Source organism: Acinonyx jubatus, chromosome B1, assembly GCF_027475565.1.
Source record: "Acinonyx jubatus isolate Ajub_Pintada_27869175 chromosome B1, VMU_Ajub_asm_v1.0, whole genome shotgun sequence".
NCBI classification, from domain to species: domain Eukaryota; kingdom Metazoa; phylum Chordata; class Mammalia; order Carnivora; family Felidae; genus Acinonyx; species Acinonyx jubatus.
In genome coordinates this window covers 168411419-168438782 of record NC_069382.1, presented here as the reverse complement: position 1 = coordinate 168438782, position 27364 = coordinate 168411419, and the positions used below count along the sequence as shown (strand labels likewise).

The 27364-nt window shown below is 33.4% G+C and overlaps 1 protein-coding gene and 1 non-coding gene across 13 annotated transcripts in view; one reads left to right on the top strand and one right to left on the bottom strand.

Moving 5' to 3' along the window:
* N4BP2 (NEDD4 binding protein 2) overlaps window positions 1-27364 on the top strand; it is a 75889-nt gene that overhangs the window by 23741 nt on the left and 24784 nt on the right. For 10 of the 12 annotated variants that reach the window (XM_027055662.2, XM_053217447.1, XM_027055658.2 and 7 more), the window contains 8 exons: window positions 5754-5842; window positions 10933-11009; window positions 15399-15554; window positions 17112-19501; window positions 20103-20188; window positions 20701-20746; window positions 22249-22445; window positions 25215-25333. In XM_027055662.2, the coding sequence (XP_026911463.1) occupies window positions 5754-5842; window positions 10933-11009; window positions 15399-15554; window positions 17112-19501; window positions 20103-20188; window positions 20701-20746; window positions 22249-22445; window positions 25215-25333 (3160 nt within the window). Of the gene's footprint in view, window positions 1-5753; window positions 5843-10932; window positions 11010-15398; window positions 15555-17111; window positions 19502-20102; window positions 20189-20700; window positions 20747-21584; window positions 21704-22248; window positions 22446-24522; window positions 24660-25214; window positions 25334-27364 lie in introns of those variants that run through there. The other 2 variants (XR_008296350.1, XR_003418851.2) reach the window with 2 other exon arrangements.
* LOC113600872 (U6 spliceosomal RNA) lies at window positions 27005-27111 on the bottom strand. Its single transcript, XR_003421973.1, has one exon. It is a non-coding gene; the product is annotated as a U6 spliceosomal RNA (small nuclear RNA).

Below are 27364 nucleotides of genomic sequence, written 5' to 3'. Positions count from 1 at the left end.
GTCACTCCTCATTTCTCCTCAATCTCTCCCAGCCCTAGGCAACCACTAATTTACTTTCTGTCTCTAGGTTTGCCTCTTCTGGGCATTTCATTTAATGGAATCATATAAGCCAATTTGACAATAAATTATATTAAAAAAATACAAAAAAATAAGAGATTAAAGATATCAAATTCTAATAAATAAATAAACAGAATCCTGTAATATGTGGTCTTTTGTGAAAGAAAGCCTTCTTTTCACTTAGCATAACATTTTCAAGGTTCATGTTGTAGCATGTGTCAGTAATTCATTCCTTTATATGGCTGAATAATACTCCAGTTTATTGATATGCCACATTTTATTTATTCATTCATCAGTTGGTGAACATTTGAATTGTTTCCACTTTTGCCTATTGTGCATAATATTGCTATGAACATGTGTGTCTATGTCTAACCTATTTAGGAATTGCCAACTGGTTTTCCAAGGCAACTGCACCATTTTACAATCCTGCTAGGAGTTTATGAGGGTCCCAACTTCTCCATAGTGCCACCAATAGTTGTTATTGTCTGTCTTTTTGATTATAACTATCCTGGTGGATGTGAAGTGGTAGCTCATTGTGGTTATTTATTTATTTATTTTTTATTTTTTTTACATTTATTTATTTTTGAGACAGAGAGAGACAGAGCATGAATGGGGGAGGGTCAGAGAGAGGGAGATGCAGAATCTGAAACAGGCTCCAGAATCTGAGTTGTCAGCACAGAGCCCGACGCAGGGCTCGAACTCACGGACTGCGAGATCATGACCTGAGCCAAAGTCGGACACCCAACTGACTAAGCCACCCAGGCGCCCCAGCTCATTGTGGTTTTGATTGCATTTTCCTGGTGGTTGAGGCTGTTGAGCATTCTTCGGTGTGTCCTTTTGCCCATTAGTTTATCTTCTTTGGAAAGTTGTCTGTTTAATTTGTTTTCCCCTGAAGATGTAATTAAAAGATTTTCAATACATTAATTATATTCAGGTACAATTTTTCCCTTAAAAATTAAATGGGAAAAAATTTCCTTGAAAAAAATGCATTTTTTCCTAAGTATCTTGTGTTCTTTTTTAAAAAATTATTTTCTTATTGGGGCACCTGGGTGGCTCAGTCGGTTAAGTGTCTGACTTGGGCTCAGGTCATGATCTTGTGGTTTAGGAGTTCAAGTCCCCTGTCAGGCTCTGTGCTGACAGTTCAGAGCCTGGAGCCTGCTTCTGATTCTGTGTGTGTCTCTCTCTGCCCCTCCCCAACTTGCACTCTGTCTCTCTCAAAAATAAATAAACATTAAAAAAATTAAAAAAATTATTTTTTTCATCATAAGTGTACTCTTTAATCCCCATCATCTATTTCACCCATCTTCCCACCCACCTCCCCTCTGGTAACTTTGTTCTGTATAGTGAAGAGTCTGTTCCTTGGTTTATCTCTCTCCCTTTTATTTTTTTCCCTTGTTTGTTTTGTTTCATAAATTCCATATATAAGTGAGATCACATGGTGTTTATCTTTCTCTGAATTATTTCACTTACCATTATACTCCCTAGCTCTATCCATGTTGTTGCAAAATGGCAAGATTTCATTATTTTTTATGGCTGAATAATATTCTGCTATGTGTGTGTATATGATATATGTATATATAATATATAACATTTTTCATGTGTGTGTGTGCGTGCATGTGTGTGTGTGTATGTATGTGTATGTGTATGTGTGTCACCTTTATCCATTCATCTATCAATGGACCCTTGGGCTGCTTCCATATTCCATAGTTTGGCTATCATAAATAATGCTGCAGTAAACATAGGAGTGCATGTATCCCTTTGAATTAATGTTTTTGTATTTTTTGGGTAAGTAGTGTGATTACCGGATTGTAAGTTATGTTTTTAGTTTTTTTGAGTAACCTCCATACTGTTTTCCATAGTGGCTGTACTAGTTTGCATTCCCACCAACCACGCAGGAGGGTTCCTTTTTCTCCACATCCTTGCCAACACTTGTTGTTTCTTGTGTTTTTGATTTTAGTCATTCTGACAGGTGTGAGGTGATACCTCATTGTAGTTTTGATTTGCATTTCCCTGATGATGAGTGATGTTGAACATCATTTCATGTGTCCATTGCCCATCTGTATGTCTTCTTTGGAGAAATGTCTATTCATATCTCCTGCCCATTTTTTAATTGTATTATTTGTGTTTTGGGTGTTGAATTGTATAAATTCTTTATATATTTTGGATACTAGCCCTTTATCCGATAAATCATTTGCAAATATCTTTTCCCATTCAATAGGTTGCCTTTTAGTTTTGTTGATTGTTTCGTTTGCTGTTCAGACACCTTTTATTTTGATGCAATCCCAGTAGTTTATTTTTGCTTTTATTTTGCTTCAGGAGACATAACTAGAAAAATGTTGCTATAGTGGATGAAAGAGAAATTATTGCCTATGTTCTGCTTCAGGATTTTTATGGTTTCAGGTCTCACAATTAGGTCTTTAATCCATTTTGAGTTTGTTTTTGGGGATGGTGAAAGAAAGTGGCCTAGTTTCATTCTTTTGCATGAAGCTGTCCAGTTTTTCCAACACCATTTGTTGAAGAGACTGTTTTTTTCCCATGACATATTCATTCCTCCTTTGTTGAATATTAATTGACCATATAATTATAGGTTTATTTCTGGGTTTTCTATTCTGTTCATTTGATCTATGTGTTTCTTTTTATGCTAGAACCATGTGATTTTAATTACTACTGCTTTGTAAAAGAACTTAAAATCTAGAATTGTGATACCTCCGGTTTTATTTTTCAAGATTGCTTTGGCTGTTCGAGGTCTTTTGTGGTTCCATACAAATTTTAGTATTTTTTTTTCTTTTTTGTTCTAGTTCTGTGAAAAATACTGTTAGTATTTTGGTAGGGATTGCATTAAATGTGTAGATTGCTTTGGGTAGTATGGACATTTTAACAATGTTTTCCTTCCAACCCATGAGCATGGAATATCTTCCCATTTGTTTGTGTTGTCTTCAATTCTTTCATCAGTTTTATAGTTTTCAAAGTACAGGTCTTTCACAACTCTTTGGTTAAGTTTATTCCTAGATATTTTATTGTTTTTGGTGCAATTGTAAATAGGACTGTTTTCTTAATTTCACTTTCTGCTGCTTCATTATCAGTGTATAGGAATGCATCCGCTTTCTGTACACTGATTTTGTTTCCTTCAATTTTACTGAATTAATTGATCAGTTCTAGTAGTTTTTTAGTGAAGTGTTCAGTATTTTCTACATATAGTATCTCATGTCATCTGCAGATAGTGAGAGTTTTACTTCTTCTTTATCAATGTGGATGCCTTTTATTTCTTTATGTTGACTAATTACTGTGTCTAGGACTTCCAGCACTATGTTGAATAAAAGTCATGAGAGTTGACCTCCTTGTCTTGTTACTGATCTTAGGGCAAAAGCTCTCAATTTTTTAGCATTGAGTATGATATTGGCTGTGGGTTTTTCAAATACGGCCTTTATTATGATGAGGTATGTTCCCTCTAGACCTACTTTGTAGAGAATTTTTATCAGGAATGGATGTCATACTTTGTCAAATGCTTTTTCTGCATCTGTTGAAATGATCCTATGATTTTTATCCTTTCTCTTATTGATGTGATATGTCATGATTGTTTTGCAAATATTGAACCACCATGGCAACCCAGGAATAGATTCTGTTTGATCGTGGTGCATGATTTTTTAAATGTATTGTTGGATTTGGCTTGCTAATATTTTGTTGAGGATTCTTACATCTATATTTTTACGTTTATATTCATGGCCTGTAGTGTTCTCTCTCTGTCTCTCTCTGTCTTTTTGTGCTGTTTATCTTGTTTTGTATCAGGGTAATGCTGGCCTCATAGAATGAATTTGGAAGTTTTCCTTCAGCTATTTTTTTGAAATAGTTTGAGAAGAATAGGTATTAACTCTTCTTTAAACGTTTGGTAGAATTTGCTTGTGAAGCCATCTGGTCCTGGACTTTTGTTTTTTGAGAGTTTTTTGATTAGTGATTCAATTTCATTGGTGGTAGTTGGTGTGTTCAAAATTTCTATTTCTTCCTGCTTTAGTTTTGGTAGTTATACGTTTCTAGGAATTTATTCATTTTCTCTAAGTTGTGCAGTTTGTTGGCATATAGGTTTTCATAATATTCTGTTACCATTATTTGTATTTCTGTGGTGTTGGTTGTTTTATCTCCTCTTTCATTAGTGATTTTGTTTATTTGGGTCCTCTTTTTTTAATAAGTCTGGCTAGAGGTTTGTCAGTTCTCTTGATCTTTTCTAAGAATCAGCTTCTGGTTTCATTGATTTCTTCCATTGTCTTTTTAGTTTCTATATCATTTATTTCTGTTCTAATCTTTATTATTTCTTTCCTTTTGCTGGGTTTGGGTTTTGTTTGTCTTCTTTTTCTAGCTCCTTAGTCTTTTGTTATTTTTAAATTGGATTATTTGCCTTTTTATTACTGAGTTGTAAGAGAGTACATGAAACTTAAAACTTCCAAATAGGGGCACCTGGGTGGTTCAGTCAGTTAAGCTTCTGACTTCAGCTCAGGTCATGCTCTCCTGGTTTTTGAGTTTGAACCCTGCATTCAGCCTGTATTGGGCTGTGCGCTGACAAGCCCTCCGGACCTGGAGCCTGCTTCAGATTCTGTGTCTCCCTTTCTCACTGCCCCTCCCCTGCTCATGCTCGCACGCATGCACGTGTGCACGCTCTTTCTCTCTCAAAAATAAATAAACATTAAAAAAAAAAAAAAACTTTCAGCTAATTTCCTTGTAAGGCGTACTTATTGTGCTTCATCATTAATTTCCTGAATAGGTCTAATTCCTGGGGGAAAAAGGTAGTTTTATAAGAAAATCTCTTATACAGTGTTTAATAATGTTTTCTTTATTTCAAATCATTACATCTTTGTGTGTGTTTTTTTGTTTATATATTATGCTTGTTTGTTTTAAAACTCATGTTTGGAATAATTTTTGATTTATGGAAAGGTTGCAAAGGCAGTATAGAGTTTCTGTATACTCCTCCCCCATTTCTCTCTTCTGTTAACATTTTATATAACCATGGTACCTTTGTCAAGACTAAGAGATTAACAATGGTACATTATTATTATTATTATTATTATTGTTATTATTTTTAAATGTTTATGTATTTATTTTGAGAGAGAGAGAAAGCACACAAGCAGGGGAGAGACAGAGAGAGAGGGAGAGAGAGAATGCCAAGCAGGCTCTGCACTATCAGTGCAGTGCAGAGCCTGACATGGGGCTTGATCTCATAAACCTTGAGATCAACCTGAGCTGATATCAAGAGTCCGTTGTTTACCCAACTGAGCCACCCAGGTGCCCCAACAGTGGTACATTATCGTTAACTAAACTCTAGGCTTTATTTTGATATTAGTTTTTCTACTAAAGTTCTTATCCCTTCTAGAATCTTATCCAAGATACAGTGTTGCTTTTAGGATGATATTAAGGATAGCCTTTTCCCCATATATGCTGTTTATACATGTAACACACATAAAACTTAGATCAGTTTTTTTAAAAATATTCTGATTATAACTTTAGTATTTATTGTTTATTATCCAACACTTATCTGTACTTTAATTTTTATATACTCAAAAATGATATTTAGAAGTTGAGTTGTGAGTAAAATTAGCACATATCCATGATTTTCAAATTATGAAAACAAGGTCAGATTTCAGAATTTCAAGAGAATACTTAATATTGTTATAAAAAGTGATTTTTCATTTTCTGTTTGTGTTTTTCAGCAAAAGAAGCATTTGAGAAGAAGGTGTCTCCTATAATAATAGACAATACAAACCTACAGGCATGGGAAATGAAGCCATATGTTTCTTTGGTTTGTATCATAAATTATCATAAGTCAGTAGTAGTAAGTTTGAAATTATTGGGGGATGTTAATTACACAAGTGAATCTCAAGCAAACAGCCCTTGGACTGTCTATAACTGAGCTTTCTGTGTACTTAAGCAAAATGAGAAAAATAGGAATCATTTTTGCGTAAAACTGAATTTATTCAGTTTTCAAATTCTGAGATTCAGTTTTTAAACTCTGAGATAGTTTTTGTTTTTGATGTCTTTTATGAAAAGGTAGTTGTATTAAATTATAATTTTATGTTTGTGTGCATATGCATAATTATAATTTAGGTGTGTGTGTGTGTGTGTGCGTGCGCACGTGTGTATACACACAAAATCTTTTTTCCTTATTGCTATTATTTGGCAGAATCAAAGTTGGTGGTCCTTTGTTAGTCCTTAAATTTCTTTTGAAAGTTTGCTCTTCGGATAAATTCAGAATTTTATAAATTCAACTATTTTCAGTTCTCCAAATTTGCCATATTCTTTTTTTTTTTTTTCCAAGCTTTGATGTCACCTTTTTTCAGGAAGTTAGCATTCATTAACTTACTAAAAAGCTGAATAGAGTACTCTTTCTGCTTTCCTGGCATCCTGGCTTTCTTTTGTGATAGCCTTATGCACACTGCTTTTATCAGTAGGTCATTGGGTTGGCTAACTTTTTTCTATGAAGCGCCAGATGGTAACTATTTCAGGTTTTGTGAGCCACATACAGTCTCTGTCGTATGTTCTTTTTTTTTCTTTTCTTTTCAAATGATCCTTTAAAGATATAAAAATTGGGGCACCTGGGTGGCTCAGTCGGTTAAGCATCCGACTTTGGCTCAGTCATGATCTCACAGTTCATGGGTTTGAGCCCCGCGTCGGGCTCTGTGCTGACAGCTTGGAACCTGGAGCCTGCTTCTGATTCTGTGTCTCCCTCTCTCTCTCTGCCCCTCCCCTGCTCACACTCTATCTCTCAAAAATAAATAAATGTAAAAAAAACAAAACAAAACTATCCTTAGCTCCTAGGCTGTACAAATACTGGCTAATGGGCCGAATTTGGCTCTAAGCCATCTATATATTCTTGCAGGTAGGTCTGTTTTATTCATCGTTGACTCTCTAGGATATAGCACTGGGTTTGGCATATAGTAAATATGTATTTGTTGGCTTAAAATGATGAATGAATGAAGCTTTTGTGATTATGGGGTATTCTTTATTTTACTCCCTCAATATTAGCACATGTCTGGCACTTTAAAGCTCACTTTATGTTTCTTCAGTTAATGAATGTTGTGCTGCTTCTTTTGTGTTCTCAGCACGTCCAGCCTCTGCCTCCTTTGCTGTGTTTAGTGCACTTGTACTATTTTGAAGGTGTGACTCTTCATTTTCTGAAGAAAATTAATGTCATTTGAGAGCAAATGAGATTTTACTTCTGTGCAGGGGCAGTAGAGGGAACAAAGACTCAATTTTAGTCCATTGGAAGTTGAAATTCAGTTTGCTTTCTGGCCTCAGGAATTCCTAATTTCTAGTCTAACGTATTTATCATGGGAAATGCTTTCCCCCTTACCCTTACTTCTCTGTATGTTTTCCTTAGCTTCCTGCTATCATCTTAGAAAGTTCTTTAACACTTCATTTTCCTATGTAGAAAATAAAGAAGGCCCTGCATTACTGAGTTACTGGTTTTCATTTAGCCTTCAGACTTCCATAATATTTTTCTTTCTCTTTTTTCTTATATAATAATTGAAATTATAAAGCTATTTTTCCATTATTGATTCCTTGGCTATTCCCAACTCTACTTAGAAGTATGAATGACAAGGGGCGCTGGGGTAGCTCAGTTGGTTTAACTTCCAACTTCTGCTCAGGTCATGATCTTGCAGTTTGTCAGTTTGAGCCCTGAGTCAGGCTCTGTGCTGACATCTCAGAGCTTGGAGCCTGCTTTGGATTCTGTGTCTCCTTCTCTCTCTGCCGTTCTCCTGCTTGCATTCTTTCTCTCTCTCAAAAACAAATAAACATTAAAAAAAAATTTAAAAAGTATAAATGACTGCTGCTTATCATAGAATGCCAAATTCATTTTTTCTTCAAAAAGAAGTAGTTATAGGAATTACTGTAGAGAAGGAGGATCCCTTTTTGCTTCTTTTGGTAACAAGATAATGAGAGCTGTGGGGGAGTGGAGTAGATTGGAGATAACAGTCTAATACTATCTTGACTGTCATTTACAAAAGTAGTTAAATAGTGAGTTGAGTAAGTAGCGAGCAGTCAGGTATGCTTAGTGGCATCTGGCAAAACTGATTACTTTGTTCTATGTATATATGTGTGTATATATATATATGTGGTTATATGTACATATGTGTAGTTAAATATATATATATATATAACGTATATATACACGTATATATGTAGTTATGTGTATATATGTATATACATATACGTATGTAGTTTCCCTTGTGAGTTATCATATAGCTTAAGGTAAATCAGAATCATCCCAATTAATGTAACATTATTAAGATTTACCTATTGATATGGCAGTTGGAGAAGTCTTTAAATTCAGTCTCTTTTTTTCTCTCTCTGTGTATGCATTTAAAATTAATTTGATCCTGAGAGCTATATGACACTCCTTTAGGTCATTAGAGACAAGGGCTGTTGCCAGGCCCTGAATAAAGTGTATGAAATTTGGTATTGAGGTGAGGAGATAGAAGTGAATAGAGTCATTACAGGGTATTATGTCACTTCCTACTGTGGTGTCTTGGTTGATTTTGGGACTTTTCTGTCAGAATGGCAGAAAATAGCAGTGAGTACTTTTGGCATCTTGTCATAAAACTGAGGGGGAGGGGATCAGTAGTGGGAGATGAGGTCAGAGATGTAATGGTGGTTGTGGAGATGGTAGGGCCGATTATATAAGGGCTCATAGATCACTGTAAGAATTTTAGATTTTACCGTGAGTGACATGGAAGATGTATTAATCTGCTCAGGCTGTCATAGTAAGATACCACGATTGGGTGTCTGAAACAACAAAAGTAGTTTGTTTGTTTTTTTTCACAGTTCTGGAGGCTAGAAATCCCAGATCAAGATATGGCATAGTTCTCTGGGTGAGAGTTGTTTTCTGGGCTTGCACATGGCTGCCTTCTTGCATGTTCTCTTATTGTATATAGTGAGTTCTTTGGTGTATCTTCTTGTATGCATACTAATCCTATCAGATCAGAGCCTTACCCTGATATCCTCATTTAATCTTGATTACTTCCATAAAGGCCCTATCTCCAAATAGAGTCACATGGGGTGAGTGAGGTTTGAAGGGACAAAAACATTCAGTCCATAACCAGGTTTTAAGCAGAGTAGTGACGTGATCCATGACAGTTAACAGGATTGCTGTAGCCCAGTGCTGAGAATAGACTTGGGGTTGGGGCTGGAGTGGCAAGCATGGAAGCAGAGAGACTAATTAGAGGGCTGTAGTTGTAATTAATGTAAGAGATCATACAGCTTAGACCAACATGGTGGCAGTGAAAGTGATGATGAGTAGTGATTAGATTCTGGATATATTTTTGAAAGTAAAACCAACTGAATTTCTTGTTGGATTGATATGGATGTGAAAGAGAGGAGTTCAGTGTGACATTAGGGTTGGTTTTTGGCCTGTGTAGTTGGAGGTTGCCATGAGCTGAGAATGATGGCGAAGGGTTTAGATAGAATAGTTTTGGAGTAATGGATTTCAAAAGTTTAGGTTTGAATATGTTAAGTTTGGTGAATAGGTAGTTGGATCTACGAGTCCAGAGGTCAGGAGTGAATTCTGAGCTAAAAATAGGTATTAGAGTCATTAACATATGGGTGATATTCAAAGTCAAGGAATGGGATGATATTACTAAAGAAGTGAGTATAGATTAAGAATAGAGGACCAAGGACTAAGTCAAGGACTAAGCATTCCACTGTGGGAAGAGTTGTGGGTGGAAAAGAAGGACTAGCAAAAAAGACTGAGGACACATTTCAGTGGAGCTGGAGGAAAAGCAAGTATGCAGGAACAAAGTGTCGGGAGAAGGAAGTGGTGAGCTGTGATAAATGCTGCTGAGAGTCAAGTAGGAGAGGACTGAGAATTAACTGTAGCATTTTTCAATGTGGAGGTAATTTGTGGTCTTGATGGGCAGTTTCAGTGGAGTAACCAATTGGAGTGGGTTTAAGAGAAGTGATGAGAGGAATTGGAGATAGAGTGTAGTAATTCTTTTGAAGGCATTTTCCTGCAAAGGGAAGCAGGAAAATGGGGAGCTGGCAGAGTAAAGGGGATTAAGAGTAAGATGGGAGAAATAATTGAATGTGATAAGATTGATTCAAGATGGAGGGAAAAATTGATGATAACTCAGAGGGGAGAATTGCTGAACTTGGTTATTCTTGAGGTGGAGAGAGGAGATTGGATCTAGTGCAGAAGTGTAGGGCATAGCTTTTAGATAATGGTCCTATTAGAGTTTTGAAAAATTGAATGAGCTATTATTTGAAATAGCTTCAAAATTATAAAAGTAATGCATGTATGATAAATATTCAAATTAAAAAGAAGAGTGCCAAAAAGTCCTACTCCTTTGAGGTAGATGCTTTTAATAGTATTTTTTAGAATCTTTCCAGAAGTTTTCTATATTGTGTAAAAATGTGTGATTAATTCTTTTTTACCCAAGTGAAAATTATGTATCTTTCTTAACAGTTTATATTGGGGCCTTTTCTTTTTAACACATATAGAACTTTCAAAATTTCTGTATGTATTTTCATTGTATGGTTGTACCTTCATTTATTTAGCCAGTTGCATATTAATAGTCACTGTGTTGTCTCCTTTTGCTATTACAACTAATAATGAACTGGATATCTTAGGGGTGTGTGTGTGTGTGTGTGTGTGTGTGTGTGTGTGTGTGTGTATGTGTGTGTGTATTTGCAGTCATATAATAATTTATTAGTAGCATAAATTTCTGGAAGTTAATTGCTGGGTCAATGAGATTGTGCATTTTGCCGATTTAACAAACCCATCACAATTAGATAATCTTTAGGTTCTTTCAGTTAACATGCTATGAATTTGGAAACAATTCCTTTAGTTTCATGGAAGTAATTATTTTTAAATACATTTGTCTTTTTTGTACATAGTCTCAAAAACATAAATATAAAGTTCTTTTCCGGGAACCGGACACATGGTGGAAGTTCAAACCAAAGGAACTTGCAAGGTAAAATGTAGAGACCATCTAACACGTTTTTAATTTTATGGCAGTGATAGAAAGTCCATCTAGATTTTTTCTCTCTATAAATAATCAATGAAACAAAATAGATTGGATTGCAGCTTTTGTAACAAATTTTGTATTTCCTATAGACTTTCTTTTTCAGTTTTTGAAGAGTTTGTATCTTATTCCTAATACTGAGTTAATTAACAGAAGAATTACAATTGTCTTATATAGTCAGTACTTTATTGCTTATTAATAATATAATGTCAATATTTGAAATTAGAATAGACCCTGGGGATTGGCATACCTGAACCTTTTGCTATGGGAGGAGTAAATCATTGTAGCTGCCTGGTGACTTAGAATACTGAAAGGAAGTGAGGGAGGTATAGGTGGAAAAGTTAGCAGATGTCCAACTATCCAAGTATTGCACTACCCTCCCCTCTCCTTGCCCGTCTCCCAAAACTTATGCTTTTTTATGTGATTATTTGACTTGAATAAAAATGTTACCCTACGACATGGACACATCATGTGTTTTGCTTTGTGCTCTGTATTCCCTTAGAGATAGGCATAACTGGAGTTTGGTCAGGGTATTTTCTTCTTGGTAATTTTAACTAATTTTAATGCTAACTAAAGGGTAACCTAATTTTACTGTATTCATAATGTTGTGCAACCATCACCACTCTCTGATTAGTGAACATTTCCATCACCTCACAAAGAAACCCTGTACCTGCTATTAGTCACTCCCAATTCTCCCTTTCCTTTGGCAAATGTTAATTTGCTTTTCTGTCTCTGTGGATTTGCCTGTTCTGGACATTGCCCATAAATGGAATCATACAATATGTGGCCTTTTGTGTCTGACATCTTTCACTTAGCATAATGTTTCAAGGTTTTATCCCTATTGTAACGTGTATCAGTACTTCCATTCCTTTTTATATGCTTTTGATACATTACTAGATTTGGTTTTTTAATATTTTGTTAAGGATTTTTGCATCTGTATAAATGAGTGACCAGTAATTTTTTCTTCCTTGCCCTTTCTTTGTCTGGTTTTGATATCATGGTTTTGGGTTGATAAAATTAATTAGAAGGTGTTTCTTCTGTTTCTCTTTTCTGAGTTTATGTGAGTTTGAAAGTTTGATAGAATTTACTTATGAAACTGTCTGGATCTGGTGATTTCTTTGTAAGAAGGTTCAGTTAGAATTTGTCATTACACCAAAGTTTTCAAATTTATTTAGACTTTATTAAAATATAGTATTCTCTTACCTTTACATTTCTGCTGCATCCATACTTACGTTCCTCTTTTTAATCTGAATGTATTTATGTGTGTCTTCTTTTTTTCTTGATTATTCTCACCAGAGATCAGATTTTTTATTAGCCTTTTCAAATAAACATCACTTTGCTTGCTTAATCTTTCTATTATAAGTTTGTTTTATGTTCAATTCACTTCTGCTTCTCTTTTATTCTACTTCGTTTGCTTTTTAAAAAAATCTATTTTGTTTATTCTGTTATTTTTATAAGATTTTATTTGAAAGTTTAGGTTATTTTATATGAGCATTTGATGCTATGAATTTCCCTAGGTACTATGTTTAATGCTCCTAGAATTTTAATATAGAATACTTTCTTTTTATCATTTACTCCCTTATTTGCATTTTGATTAATTTTACTTTTTAACCCTTGGGTTATTTAGAACTATGTTTTAAAATTTCTGAAAAGGTTATTTTTAAATTCATGTTTTTTAAAAAATTCATTTTCAGTTTAACTGTAGTAGGTAAGATTGTACGATTTGTGTGATTACTAATTCTCTGATAGTATAAAAGATACATTTTGTGACCTAGTATATTGTCAGTGTTTTATAAATGTTTCCTGTTTGCTTGATAAAAATATATGCTTTGTTATATATAGTATGTTATAGTATGTTAATATATTATTAAATCATGCCTATTCTGTTGCTCACATCTTTTTAAAAAAATTTGCTTGATGGATTAATGTTTAAGGGAGGAATGAGGAAATCTGCATGAGAGGGTGTGCTGAACTCTCTCTCTGTTATGTTGAGTATGTTCATTTCTTCTTATATAATTCTGCCTATTTTCACTTTATTCTGAGGATATTTTTTAAAGTGCTTAGAAGCTTAAAATTTTTATATCTGTCTAATTGAACCATTTATCCTTGTCAAGTGATTTTCTTTTATCCTTCATGTTAATTTTAGTTATAAAGTCTAATTTGTCTAATATTAATAGAACTACACCAGCTTCCTTTTAGGATTTGAGTGTTATTTCTTTTTCCATACTTTTACTTTTGAACTTTTCAGTGTCTTTACATTTAGGCATATCTCTTATAACTAGTATGATTAGGTTTTCAGAAAACCTCTGTCCATCTTTGGCTTTTTGTTGCTAACCTTAGTTCTTTTATAGTTATTTTGGTTATTCATATAATTGGTCTTGCTTCTTACTGTCTCACTCTGCACTTTCTCTTTATCTCACCTTTCCTGTGATTGTTTTTCTCCTATCGCAGAAAATTATATATTTGACTTCTTTCCCTCCTATTATGCCTTATTTTGGATTTTTTTTTCACTGAATGCAAATTTCTTATTTATTTTTTCTTTCTCTATTAATTTGGAAATTATATACAATATTTTTTTCCTTTTAATGGTTACATTAAAACTTTTATCATGCAAACTTTAAATTTAAGGTTAAACCATTTTCTTAGCCTTCTCAAAAATAAAAATATTTTCAAACATTTTAACTCTGATACTTACCTGCCTTCCAACTTACGTGCTATGATTGTACAGTGTACAGACAATGTGTGTTTTCACTCATACGGTTATTGCTTTGTCCTTAATTTTTCTTGCATCATAGATCTTTCACCTGGGAATTTCCTTCTGTCTGACATTCATCTTTTAGGAATTTCTTTACAGTATAGTTCTATTTCATGTCAAACTCATTTTTTTTTTTATCTGAAAATTCTTTTATTGCCTTCATTCTTGTAAGATACTTTCACTGGGTGTATAGATTCTAGATTGACAGTTTCTGTTATTGAAGATAACGTTTAATTCTCTTTTGCCTTCCATTACTGTTAAGTCAGCTGTGATTCTAATACTTGGTTTCTTTGTCAGTAACTAGGTTTTTTTCTTTCTTTCCTTCTTTCTTTCTTTCTTTCTTTCTTTCTTTCTTTCTTTCTTTCTTTCTTTCTTTCTTTCATTTCTGGTTACTTTCAACAGCATCTCTTTACCTTTGGTGAATGACAGCTTCAGCACCGTGTTTCTAGTGGATTCCTTATTTATCTTGTTTGGGATTTGTTGGGCTTCAGAGATCAGGGGATTTGTGTCTTTGATCAGTTCTGGAAAATTCTCAGCCATTTTTCTTTAAATTGCTTCTGTCCCATGTACTCTCTTTCTGGGACTTGGATTAGATGTATACTGCCTTTTTGTTCTGTCCTCTATGTCTATGTCTCTTAACTTCTCTTTCATATTTTCTATCTCTGCTTCTCTGTGATCTGAAACCAGACAAGATTGAGGTAGGTAAATATGAAAGCCAGATTTGCCAGCATGGCAAATACTAATTTTAGCCCTGGGATCCAGACACTGAGCCTTGGATCCAACCCAAGATAGGAGTGTTGCACCTGAGATGTTTTCATGAAGATTAAGATCCTTGAGAGACTAAAGCATACCATCTGGCCTCCTGGCAGATGCAAATCCAGGTGTTGTATGAAGGAAAGCACCCCCAGTTTAAGGCCTAAGGATCCTTTAATATTAGGTTCAACGGAATATGAGTTCATAAAAATAAAGAAATAAGCTACCATGAGTGAAAGCACAAATACAACAAATTTCATATTTGGATATCCAGAGACTTCAGATACAAGGAATTTTTTTTCTTTGCTTGAACTTAAAATGTATTCAAATATACATTTGCTTAAATTGACTTGGGATTCAGTTTTATTGTAACAGGAGGGCCCTTTGGACATCTAGTCTGCCATAGTGGCCTAAATGGAAGACTAGTAGAATTTTTTTTACTTACTAGTTAATAATTAAAGTCTTGAAGTAATGGTCATACTCTTATGAAGTTTTTTTTTGCAGAGCTTGAGAATAGCTTCTTTTAAAGTTATTAGGATCTGTTGTTTTTTTCCAAGTTGACAAAAGATGTTTGGAAAAGATTATATGGAATGATTTAAAAAATGGTTATTTAAGACATCTTGAATAAGATGAAAATTAGAGTCTGTATATATTGTGTCATGACAAACCAGCTTAGATATTTTTACATATTAGAAATAGAGCATTATTTTGTATACGTTAAAAAAAAATGAAAAATAATATCATTGTTTTTCTTGGTGTTATGTGTTCCATTTTTTTTAAACTTTAATTACCAATATTTCTTCTACCCTTTTCTGCCCTGGAATTTTTAGGCGTAATATTCATGGGGTAAGCAAAGAAAAAATAACAAGAATGCTGGAACACTATCAGCGTTTTGTTTCAGTGCCAATAATCATGAGTTCTTCAGTTCCAGAGAAAATTGAACGTATTGAGTTGTGTGCATATTCTTGTGAGGACAGAAGTACTAGGTAGGTTAAAGTCCCTGTGTACAAAAATTCAATTTGAAATATAATTTAAAAAATAATTTTGTAGCTTGTGAAATCACTGCCAAATAACTTTAAAAATAAAAATAGATGTTTGTTATTTGTTGAGTTTAGATCATTGTCTTACCTGAAACAAGATGTATATGGTTAGCAAGAGAAGTAAATTTATGTAAGCAATGGCATGGGATTTTGTGGGTCCTCAGGGTTTTGTGGGTCCATGTTTATACTGTGAATACTCCTGCTTTCTTTGTGTAACTTCCCACTATTCCAATATTCATTGGTTATCGCCTGTCATTATTTTGTGTTTCTTTAGGTATTAGTGAAAATACTCTTTCAAGTTAGTATTATAAAAATTGATTATTAATGAAATGCTTTGAATAAGTAATACAAGTCATAGCCTTTTGAAAGTTTGCAATCCAGCATGGTACTGATTCTGTTAAACATTTAGGACATATAAACAATTGAATAAGTAGGCAAGTTAAAGAATAACCTTAAATATAGATAGAAGTCTAAATCGCCCATACTTTTTGATGATAAGGGCTGGTGAATCTCTATTAAAAAAGGAGATGGGAATAGAAAATTCATAAATATTCTTTTATTGAGGAGCAGTGTTGCAAAGTGGTTTAGAGCATGGCTCCTGAGCTGTTTCCTGGCTTCAAATTCCAAGGCTTTGTAATCTTTGACAAATTATAGAATCTCTCTATACTTCAGCTCTTCATTTCTAAAATGGCAATCATAACACTTTGTTCATAAGAATTTCATAAGGATTATGAATTAATACTTAAAAGGGACTTAGAATAGCATCTGGCATGTAGAAAACTCAGTGTTAGATGTGATTTCACTTAGGAAGCTTCATGAGAGAGGTGGGACTTTGAGAGCTCCTGGAATAAAGAAAGAAAGGAAGATGAGTTGATAAATTGACTAAGGAAAAAGTATTGAAGTTGAAAGTGTAATGATTAGGCAAAAGTGCTGTTGAGTCTGAAATTAACATTGAGAATGGTTTTAAAAAATTTAGCAGGTGACATTTCAAATGACAGCTCTCCTCCCTTTCTCTCATTTCTCTTAGTTGTGCAAATCATGTTGACTCTTCGTGACTTTGTAAATGAAGCTTAAGTATTTTCCTCTGTAGCAAATGACAGATGTTAATAGAGGCAGACCTAGTTTCACACATATTAAGCTTAAATGGTTCTGAGAGAAGCCAGGTGTCCTCTTCTGGGAACAAATTTAGAACCTTTAATATTTAAGGCATATGAACACCTTAACTGAAAATCTCATGTTTTTTATTCGAAAAAAGTTTGAGTGCTTCCTATATGCCAAGCATTGTGTTAGGTGTTAGGGTTACAATGAAAGGATGTGTTTATAATGTACTAGGAAAAGATCGCGATTAGCTTTTATAATTTTAATTAATGTAGTTTATTATAGAAGTTTTAGAAGAAATGTTAAGTGTCTTGTCTTTCAGTGAAATGCTTTTTTAATTTAAATCACAATGTTAATAGCAACATTAAGAGACTTCCTTATAATACTGTAAAAAAAATCTTACAGCCCAAGAGACAATGAAGATATTACCTCTGAAAAAGAAGAAAATGTTTTATCCTCATCTTTGAAGCATCTAGAGTTAACTGAAGTGAAGAAACTTGAAGGGACCAAAGAAACTATATTACCTGAGAATGTTACATATCTGTCTAATGCAGATTTAAACAAAGGAAGAAGAGAAATAAGTGGTATGAATCCTAACATTCAGAGTGCTTTCATTCAGGAAGTTTCAGACATGTATTTTTCTGATTCTGAAAGCAAAGGACAAGCAACAGAAAAAAGTGAGAAAGAAGAGCAAGTAGAAATGGCTTCTGAAAAAGAATATAGTAAAACTGATGCTGATAGTTTCGTAGAGAGAGTGTCACCAAGTATTTGCTATGGTGAAAATAATCAAGACTATGATCTTTCAAATACTATACCATTTCAAAATGAAAAATCTTCACCTGGTGAAATATTGGAAGAAAGAGCCATGGTAAAGAAAAAAGCCTTTGGAAAACCAAAAAGCAAATCAACTTTGGAAAAGTTCCCAAGACATGAGCTATCAAATTTTGTTGGTGATTGGCCAGTTGATAAGACTATTGGTCAGAGGACAAAAAGGAACCGAAAAACTGAAAAAACTTCATCTGTACAAAGTGACAAAAAGTATAATCGCCCTCAGACACGCAAAGTATTAGATAATAGTCTATCTGTGAATATTGATCACATCCAGCAGCGAGAATCTCCACATGAAAGTACAGAGGAGGACAAGAAATCAGAGTATGATGATGCTTCAGAATCTTTCAGTCACTCTCAGTTTGATCTGTATAAAAATACTGAAAAACAATCATTCAGCATTGTGGGTGACTGGCCTTCATCTGATTCTTTAGCTCAGAGAGAGCACAGATCAAGAATGCCAAAAGACAGCTTAAAGGAACCCAACCTAGAATTTGGAACTAATGACAGTTTGAATGAAATAGCCTTCTACACAGCACATGAGGCCTGTTGGGGCACAAGCCCTGAAGAACTAAAAACACTGGGTAGTTCCAGTTCTACTTTAGGAAGTTCTGAATCGCTATCCAGTGAAATGGCCTGTGAGAATAAAACTTGTCCAAGTAAAAAGATTCATAGACAAAACACATTGTCTCTTACTTTTACCAATAGTGGGCCAACTATTCCTGGAGTAGTAGGACCACAAACTTTAGCAGAATTTCCAGAAGGAAAACTTAAGAAAGTCCCTGGAATAGAAGAAGGCATGTGTACCCAGACTGAACCACAGGATTTTGCTCTCTTATGGAAAATAGAAAAGAATAAAATTAGTGTTTCAGATTCTGTGAGAGTATTAACCGGACGATTAGATGGATTTAAACCAAAAGCTTTCAATATTAACACAAAATTAGACATTCAAGAAACAATTCCATATAGGGTAATGTATGATAAAAGCACATATGTTGAAGAAAGTGAGCTCACCAGTGCTGATGAATCTGAAAATCTTAACATTCTTTGTAAACTCTTTGGGTCCTTTTCATTAGAAGCCCTAAAAGACTTATATGAGAGGTGTAACAAAGATATTATTTGGGCTACAAGCCTTTTGTTGGACTCTGAAACTAAATTATGTGAGGATACTGAATTTGAGAATATCCAAAAATCATACGACGAAGCACAAATTGGGCCGTTTTCTCTGGGATTAAATTTGAAGGAAATTATTAGCCAAAGAGGAACCTTGGAGGATTCTATTTCTTCTGTGCCAGAATTTGGCCATGGCACTGTTGTCAGTAACACTAATGTGCAGTCTACCTGTGATTCAGAAAAGGGACACTCAGAGCAGGCAGAAATAAGAGCTATCACTACTGAAAAACCAGGATTCATAACAGATTTATTTCCTAATGCCACTACAGATCTAAAGAATACTAATGAAGTACTTCCTGGTAGTCAAGCAGAACTTCCAGGTTTATATAACATTAAGCAGCCTTTTCCAGGGACTCTAAAAGCTGCTACTGCTAACGATGTGAGGGACATGGAGAAGAACCTAGAAGTCACAGAGATTGGAGACAGTATACATTCTTCTTTGAATTTGTCTGATGTTTTAAACTCTGTATCGAGCACTTCAAATTTGGAGTTAAATGAAGAAGTTGATTTTACTGACTCTTTTGAAATAAAGAAAAATGAAAATCTTCCTAAGACTTATGTGAAATTTCCAAACACTGAAGAATTTATGAATGAAGATGAACAGGAAATGGAAAAAATTCTAATGGCTGAGAGTACTTTGTCAGCTGGAGTTAGTGAAGAAGATAAAACTGAGATGTTGAATCCCATGCCAATGATGGCCAAATCTCTGACCATAGACTGTTTGGAATTGGCATTACCTCCTGAGCTGGCTTTTCAGCTCAATGAATTATTTGGCCCTGTTGGTATTGATTCAGGTAAAGAAAAAGATTACCTAAATATGTATCTTTGTGTGAATAGAAACAGATTCAGGGTTCTATCTCCATTTTGAAATTATGTTCTATGTTAACTGAAATATACCTTATTTTTGACACATTTGTTTATAGAGTATTTCAAAAAAATGTAATTTAAAGAAATAGAGAGTATTTATATGGAGTTTGTGTTCATCCCATGCATATGTTGAAAGTTTTCTGGGTATTTACCTCATACTTATTTGCAGAGTTGAACCTTTTTGAATCTGTGGTGCTACTCCAGATATACTTAAGGCAACACTAATTTCTTAGAACACACTTCTTGAAAAGTCTTGACTAATGGAAATGAATATCTTAAATATATTCAGGTAAACTGATGGACAGGAATAACTTAAATATATGAAGCATTGTATAATTGCACCCACCAAGAAGTGTGAAAACAGTGACATAGCACATAAAAAAATTATTCTAGGAGCTTTAGAACTAGAAATACAGGTTAGTAATAATATGAATTAGTTTTATGATGCATCAGGTGGTTGAGTATGTTTTCTCAAAATGTATAATGAGTAATGATTATATTTTCTTTTCTTTTTTCCCTCCTCACAAGGGTCTCTAACAGTTGAGGATTGTGTGGTTCATATAGATCTGAATCTGGCTAAAGTGATTCATGAGAAATGGAAAGAATCTATAATGGTTGGTAGGCTTCTTTTTATAAAGAGCTCCTTTTGTGTTCACTTTGCTCTTAATAGAATCTGTTGTATGAAAGATTTCTATTGAATTTTGACTTTGAGAGAGAATGAATTTTTATCAGTAAATAGGTTACTGATATTTTTCCTCTTTCTAGTATTTTTGATTATTTCCAGTTGGGCCAAATTATATAACTAATGATGGAGCTCAATATGATTGTTGACTTTTTTTAAGAGAAAAAATCATAAATAGTTTTTACTCTAAAGACTTGTAGCACTGATTGATTAAATTTCAAAAACTGCTAAACAAAACAAAACAAAACCAGCCTAAGAGCTCTGTAAGTGGCAGAAATATATTAATATAGTCCTACTTCATAATCATATTTTATTGTTTTACTTAGATTTGGCAAGGACAATTGATAGTTTTACAAGGAGAAGTGATTTCTAGAGAAAAATAATATAATCTTATTTTATAATGCACCCTCCTTTGCCAATCCCCTGTCCTGCATTTGTGTTTAGGAGCGACAAAGACAAGAAGAAGTATCCTCTGGCAAGTTTACGCGAGGTAAAACACATATTTTTACTTCTAATGTTCTTGTCATGATGTTGAAACTTGGTGTATGTGTATGAATTTTAATGCATTATTAAACATACTGCCACAAAATGTGTTACCCAAGAATTTTGATTTGAAATTAAAGTTCTTTTAAAATATTTAACATTTAATATTGAAATAAAATAAAGCTAGAAGAACTAAAAAGCACCCATAATTAACTTTCATGAGCGCAGTGGACCACCTGCGGTGTCCTCTAATACGTATAGTCAGGGTATTGCCTGTTTAAAATTTTGTTCTGGTTTGAGAGCACTAACATGTTCATGTGTTTGATTGAGAGCATCATTCAGTTGTTACTTGGTTATTCAGAATTTTTACTGATGTTAATATTATTAGAGCACAAAAGTCAGCCTGCTTTTGTAACATCTGCCAAATTGACAATATTTGATTCCAGACAACTTCTTAGGTAGTGTTGTCAGTGATTAGTGCAGGGTGGTGGACCTGTTAATGGGCCTCCTTTCGTGCACGTTTCCTTCAAACGCTTCTTTTATACGCCTCACACTAGGACTCCAGGTTGAAGATTCTTTGGGTGTGCTTTAGTTGTAGCTTCAAGAGCTAAAGCTATTTGAGAGCTAGAGGTACTGGAAGGGTATCAGAGTTTATGTGGATGGCAGTATCTGCTGTTTCTTTATTCTCTGGGAAAGCAAAGGAATATATAAAATATGCTGCTACCCTTAAAGATGCTGAAATATTATACATTAAATCTTGTTATTGTGAACTTCTTAGAATGTTCAGTTTCTTCCTTGTGTTGAATATATCATTTGTTCAGTATTTATTTGTTGTGTGCCTCTAGTGGGTTGCAGGTTTGCCAGAATATTGGTCCTTTCAGTCCTTGGAGTGGCTGAGCAGAGCTGACCAGAGCTACTCTAGCTGGTCACTACCACCGGGCTACAACTCCCTTTGTTTACCAATGTATGTGTGTGTCATTTTTTCTGTGTTGATGTAATAAAAAAAAAAAAAAAAAAAAAGGAGTTGGGGGGGGCACTTGGGTAGCTCAGTTGGTTTGATCTTGATTTCAGCTCAGATCATGATCTCCCGGTTCTTGGGATTGAGCCCTTTGTCGGGCTCCACGCTGACAGCACAGAGCCTGCTTGGGATTCTTTCTCCTCTCTCTCTGCCCCTCTCCTCCAGCCTGCACACACTCGCTCTTGTGCGCGCTCTCTCTCTCTCTCTCACTCTCTCTCTCTCAAAATAAATATTAGAAAAAGTAGAAAGTATTGAGTTGATTTACAATGATACCCACATCCTTGCTCATTTGAAACGTTTCTACATTTATACATATGTCTCGTTTGCAATTATGTGACTATCTATTTTGAAACCTCAGAGTTACGTTATAGAAGCTAGAAATAAAAAATCATGTTTCTTTGGTCTTTCTGAGGTAGTTGTAACAGAATGAGTAATGCTTAATTTGTATATTTATTGTTGAGGGTCTGACACTATTTATACTGCTTTTGTAGATCCTTCCCTGGTTGGGAGTATTGGTCTTGATAATCCTGAACAAAAGTCATCTCAGAGAACAGGCAAAAAATTACTGAAGACTTTAGCAGCACCTGAACTGCTACCCTTATTGGATCATTGGAACACTCAAACTAAAAAAGTGTCACTCAGAGAAATAATGTCAGAAGAAATTGCCTTACAGGAAAAACATGATTTGGTATGAGTTAGTATTAAGCCTTAACCATTAAGCCTTTGTCTCTGACTCTAGGTTGATTGTATGTTTACTTTGTGATTTTCATTTAATTCTGAATTTTCTAGTCTGGAATCTGTATTTAACCTGATTGAAGTTAATGTTAAAATTGAAAATTGTTTTGAAGTTTGAAGCTGGAGGTTTTTGCCTCTGGGAGATTAGTTGATATTCTATAAAAAAAAAAAAAGCCTGTCTGTACGAAACTGTTATTTTAGATTTAATTTTGCAGGTGATTAAGCTGCATTTTTTTGGCTTTTAGTATTTACTTCTATAATTCTTTAATTTTAGAAAAACATGAAAGAAATCTTTCATTTAAAGATAATTTTATTCATAAATCAGTAAAAAGAAATGTTTGTCTTGCTATTAAAGAACTATCCCAACTTCAAAACAAAATTTTTTAGAGAATCATTTTAGAAACTTATGAATTTGAATTAAGAAATTGAATACTCTTCTTTTTGTAACTTTCAGTCAAACAAGTTCAAACAGAAACTTTATTTTGAATTTTATTTTTGTTCCTTATTCAGCATATCAGATTTTATGAGGCCATAAGTGAATTTGGTTTCTTTTGCATTTCTTCTCAGCCTTTTTTGGAATTCTGAAAATTAGTATTAGAAAATTTCAAAATCAAAAAGGAAAAGAACTTAGAGGTTATTTAGTCCAGTTCTCAAAGAAAAGAAATAATTCTTAGATGTATCTAAAACATTTTACTTACTTTCTTACTCATTTGACTCTTCAAAAGGAGCACCTTTATATTTGGCTGCAATACATAGAATTGGGGCATAGGAAGAATGATGGGATTCTTCTACCTTCGTATTTATTTTTCCCAGTTATTTTGTGAATTAAATTGGAAATATGTTACCATTGTTGCATGTTTACATAGTCCAAGGAGCAGCCTCTTTGGTAACGTCTTATAATGTAGTGTTCTTTCAAATATCCTCTTCATTTATATATGTAATAAATTGGAGAAATGTATTTTCTTAAAAATAAGGAAATCTCATAACTTATGCCCAAATGGTGTGACACCTTTACCTGAAACTCCATTTTTAATGCTGAAACTATGGTTCTAATCTGTCTTTTAATTAATTTCTCAGTGTAATAGTGAACAAATGAGTACCTTCACTTCCCAACTTAATGCATTTTTCTTTTTTCTATCAGTGAATTTTGCTTATCTTTCTATGGGTTGGGTAAATAGAAGCTGAACTTATTTGGTCCCAAGGATACTTCTCCTTAGGTAGAGCCTCAGTAAGAGAATTTCTTACTTAATGCTTTCTTTTCACTCTTCATCTCCAAAGCAGAAATACACTTTGTATTTTTTTAAGCAAAGAATATAAAATAAACATTAGGCATAATATATGAGTAGAATAAGGTCATGAGTTTTCAGTTCATTGATGAGACCTTAGAATTTGTAGTTTAGAAACTCTGTGACCTGGTAGGGTGCTAGCAAATCTATCTGATCACTGAATTTTTTAGTAAATTCAGATTATAATGTGTATCTTAAATAAAACATGAAATATTTTTAATTCTTGAGGTGGCTTGTTTCCGTTACTCTTGTGATGTGTGATGTGTTCAGCTTTACCAGTCCCTTTTACTGGTCAGATTGTCACCTGTTGTGAATCCTCTTTTATTGTTGTTTGGTATTATAAATGACCTAAATATGTTAAGGTTGTCCTAGATGATTGCAATTTTTATATTTTCAGAGTCACCTTTGAAATTTTATAGGAAGTTATTTTTCAGATATTAGCATCTTGCTAGCAAACAAAAATATTCTGTACCTACATCACAACGTCAACAAATTGTCTCAGAGTTAGAAATCACTTTAAGAATGTTTACCACATTCCTAGGTTAGAATTTAAAAAGCACATTTTTAAGAAAGTTCTTTAGTTTGGCAATTTAAATGGATCTGATTGTAACTCGTGAGAAAACAACAATTAGTGACAGGTCTCATACAGTTATTTTGGAGTAAATATGTTTGTGAAAATTTTTAAAATTGTGAATTTTAAGATTTTCTGTCAACCTGAATTTGCAACTTATTTGTACATTGTAGTTTCTGCCCATTGAGGAGAATATGTTTTTGAGGACGTTGTTCACAGCATCACACAGTGTCCCTTTTATGAGGACCCATGGGAGAAATTTCTCTCAGGTCTCAGTACCAGAAAAAGCTGTACTTCTCCTGAGCAACTGGTTTGTTTTTATTTTATGGACACTGAGAATCTTTGTTTCCCCCTTTGCTTTGGCCACTAAGAAGCTCAGAACTGAATTTGTGGCCCATCTTTAGCAATTGTACAGGATTTTATGGCATGCATTTATATACTAATTTTATTTGCTAGCTTTATCCTATATTCTTACTTTACTCTCTGACTTCTTCATTTATTTATATCCTGTTTATATATGTGTACATATATCTTCATCTGTTTTATATAATATGTCTGAATATGCTGGGTATGTATATGTGAGAGTATGTGTATATTTATATACACTTGCACACATATATGTACTTGTGTGATTGTGTGTGTATATCAAAGAACAGCTTCAAATACTTTGCAAAAAATGGGATATAAATAAATAGTGCAAGAATACTTATATTACTAATTTCAGTCTTTAATCAGTGAAGAAAGTCTGTGATTGCTTTTAAATGATTAATCTTTTTGCAACAAAATAACCATGCTTTTGGATCAGCATGATTAGTGTTATAAATTCCATCTGAAGGATGATTTTTGTCTTTTTTGTTTGTTTTAGAAAAGGGAGGCACTTATGTTTGAAAAAGATTGTGCCACTAAACTAAAGGAGAAGCAGCTTTTTAAGATATTTCCAGCTATTAACCAAAATTTTCTGGTGGACATTTTCAAGGACCACAAGTGAGTGATAGGATTATCTATAATTTCTATTGTGATGTCATTGAAAGTGTATTATTTTAATTTTTCTGATAACAAGTAATCAGTATATTATAAACAATTAAATGCAATGTACATCATGCAGAAAGTGAGCAGGTTTTGAAAACTGGTTTATAGGCCTCAGTTTTTTTTCTCATATATATATACTAATGTGTGTGTGTGCTTTGTATGTGTAAGCCAAATTTTTTTTTTTTTTTTTGGATAAAGGCTTTCTGTGTTATACGTACTGATAGTGTAATCCACCCTGGATGTTAATAATCTCTAAAAGTTTTGGGATCGTGATGGGTAAAATATTTCATTGTTGTTTAAATTTTAATTTTGTGGATTACTAGGAAGGTTGAACCTTTTCAATTAATTTATTTTTCTATTTATTGCTTACCTTTGCCTGTTTTCCATTTGGTTCTTTGTATTTCTTCATTTGTGAGAGCTCATTTTATATGTTATATGTAGTTATCTTTGTTTCTATAGATTATAGTTATTATTTTACTCTGATACTTAGCTTTTAACCTGGCATATAGTCACTTTGGGCATATACATGTTTTAATTCATATGTTTTATCAGAAAATCATTTCCTTTATTGTTTCCGAGTTTAATGTCATTTTAGGAAGTCTGTCCTTCCCCAATATTATAAAAATATTTTCTTCAGTGTTTTTAATAGTTAAAAAGTTTTAAATAATCTAGCATTTCCCATTTATCCAGGAGTTTTAAGTTTTCAAAATCCTCTAAATTTTGTGTATGGTATGAGGTAGAGATTTAACTTAATTGTTTTTCCAAATAAGCAACTGGATGAATAGATTATCTTCACCCACTGATATAAAATACAACCACTATTATTTGCTAAATTCCAAAATATACATTTTCCTTTAAAGATTTTTTCAGTTCTGTTGAGCTCTTCGTTTGGTCCTGGGTTTCCACCATATTGTTTTAATTATCGTAGTGTTACACACAATGTTTGATGTTTGGCATGTTAGGAATACTTCTGGTTTGAATAATATATATTTCAATCTTAATATATTTCTTAAATTTGTATTTTGGCAAGAGATGTTTTGAATAGATGCCTTTTTATAACTGAGAATCTAATATGGATTTTTCTTTATTAGTGTATTTCAATCACAATAGATTTCTAGAATAAAACCTATTTTACCTTCAGATTTTTATTTTTGATTTTTTTTTCTTTAAATGCAGTTTAAGAATTGATTTCAGGATTTTTGCACCAGCAAGTAAATGAGATTGGTCTGTGATTTTCTGTTCTTGTGTTCTCTTTGGCATATTTTGGTTTCAGAGTTTTATTTAGTATTAGACTTAATAAAGTAACCTGGAAAGACTGCTGTTTTTCTGTATGCTCTAGAAAGTTTAAGTAAATTAGTACTTTGAAGGTTCTGGAGTTGTACCTTTTCAGAGAGAAGGTCTTCAGAATCTTTCACGATCTTAAGGTTATTGCTTTATTCAGATTGCTTTTTTCATGAGTTTGTTCTGGTAGTTTGTTAGAAAATCAGTTTTACCTTAGTTTTCAATCTTACTATTGTTAAGTTATATGTAATATTATTTGATAATTAAAAACACTGTTGTGTATTTGATTGTATTCCTTTTTCTTTTCCTAATGTTTTTATTTTTCTGTGTTCTGTTTTTGCTCTTTATCAGATTGGCCCTTTTACGAATTTGCATGTTACCCTTGTGCAGGCGACATGCAAATCTTCTCTGTATCTTTCCAATGTTAGTATATGTGCTGCTGGAGCGAGCACCAGATTGATCCTTTTAAAGAACAAGCTCTTCTTTTATTGATCAAAGTCTATTTTATATTTCTAATCATTTATTTTTTTTTTAATTTTTGGCAATTCCTTTCTATTTTTGATAATCCCTTTCTCTTAAAATTTGTTGATGTATTTTCAACTTTTTGGCTAGTTTGTTTCCTTTCAGTCTTTAATAACAAATACACTTACGGGCATTAATTTTTTCTTTCTATCATGTTTTTATATATATGTAATACTTTGATTT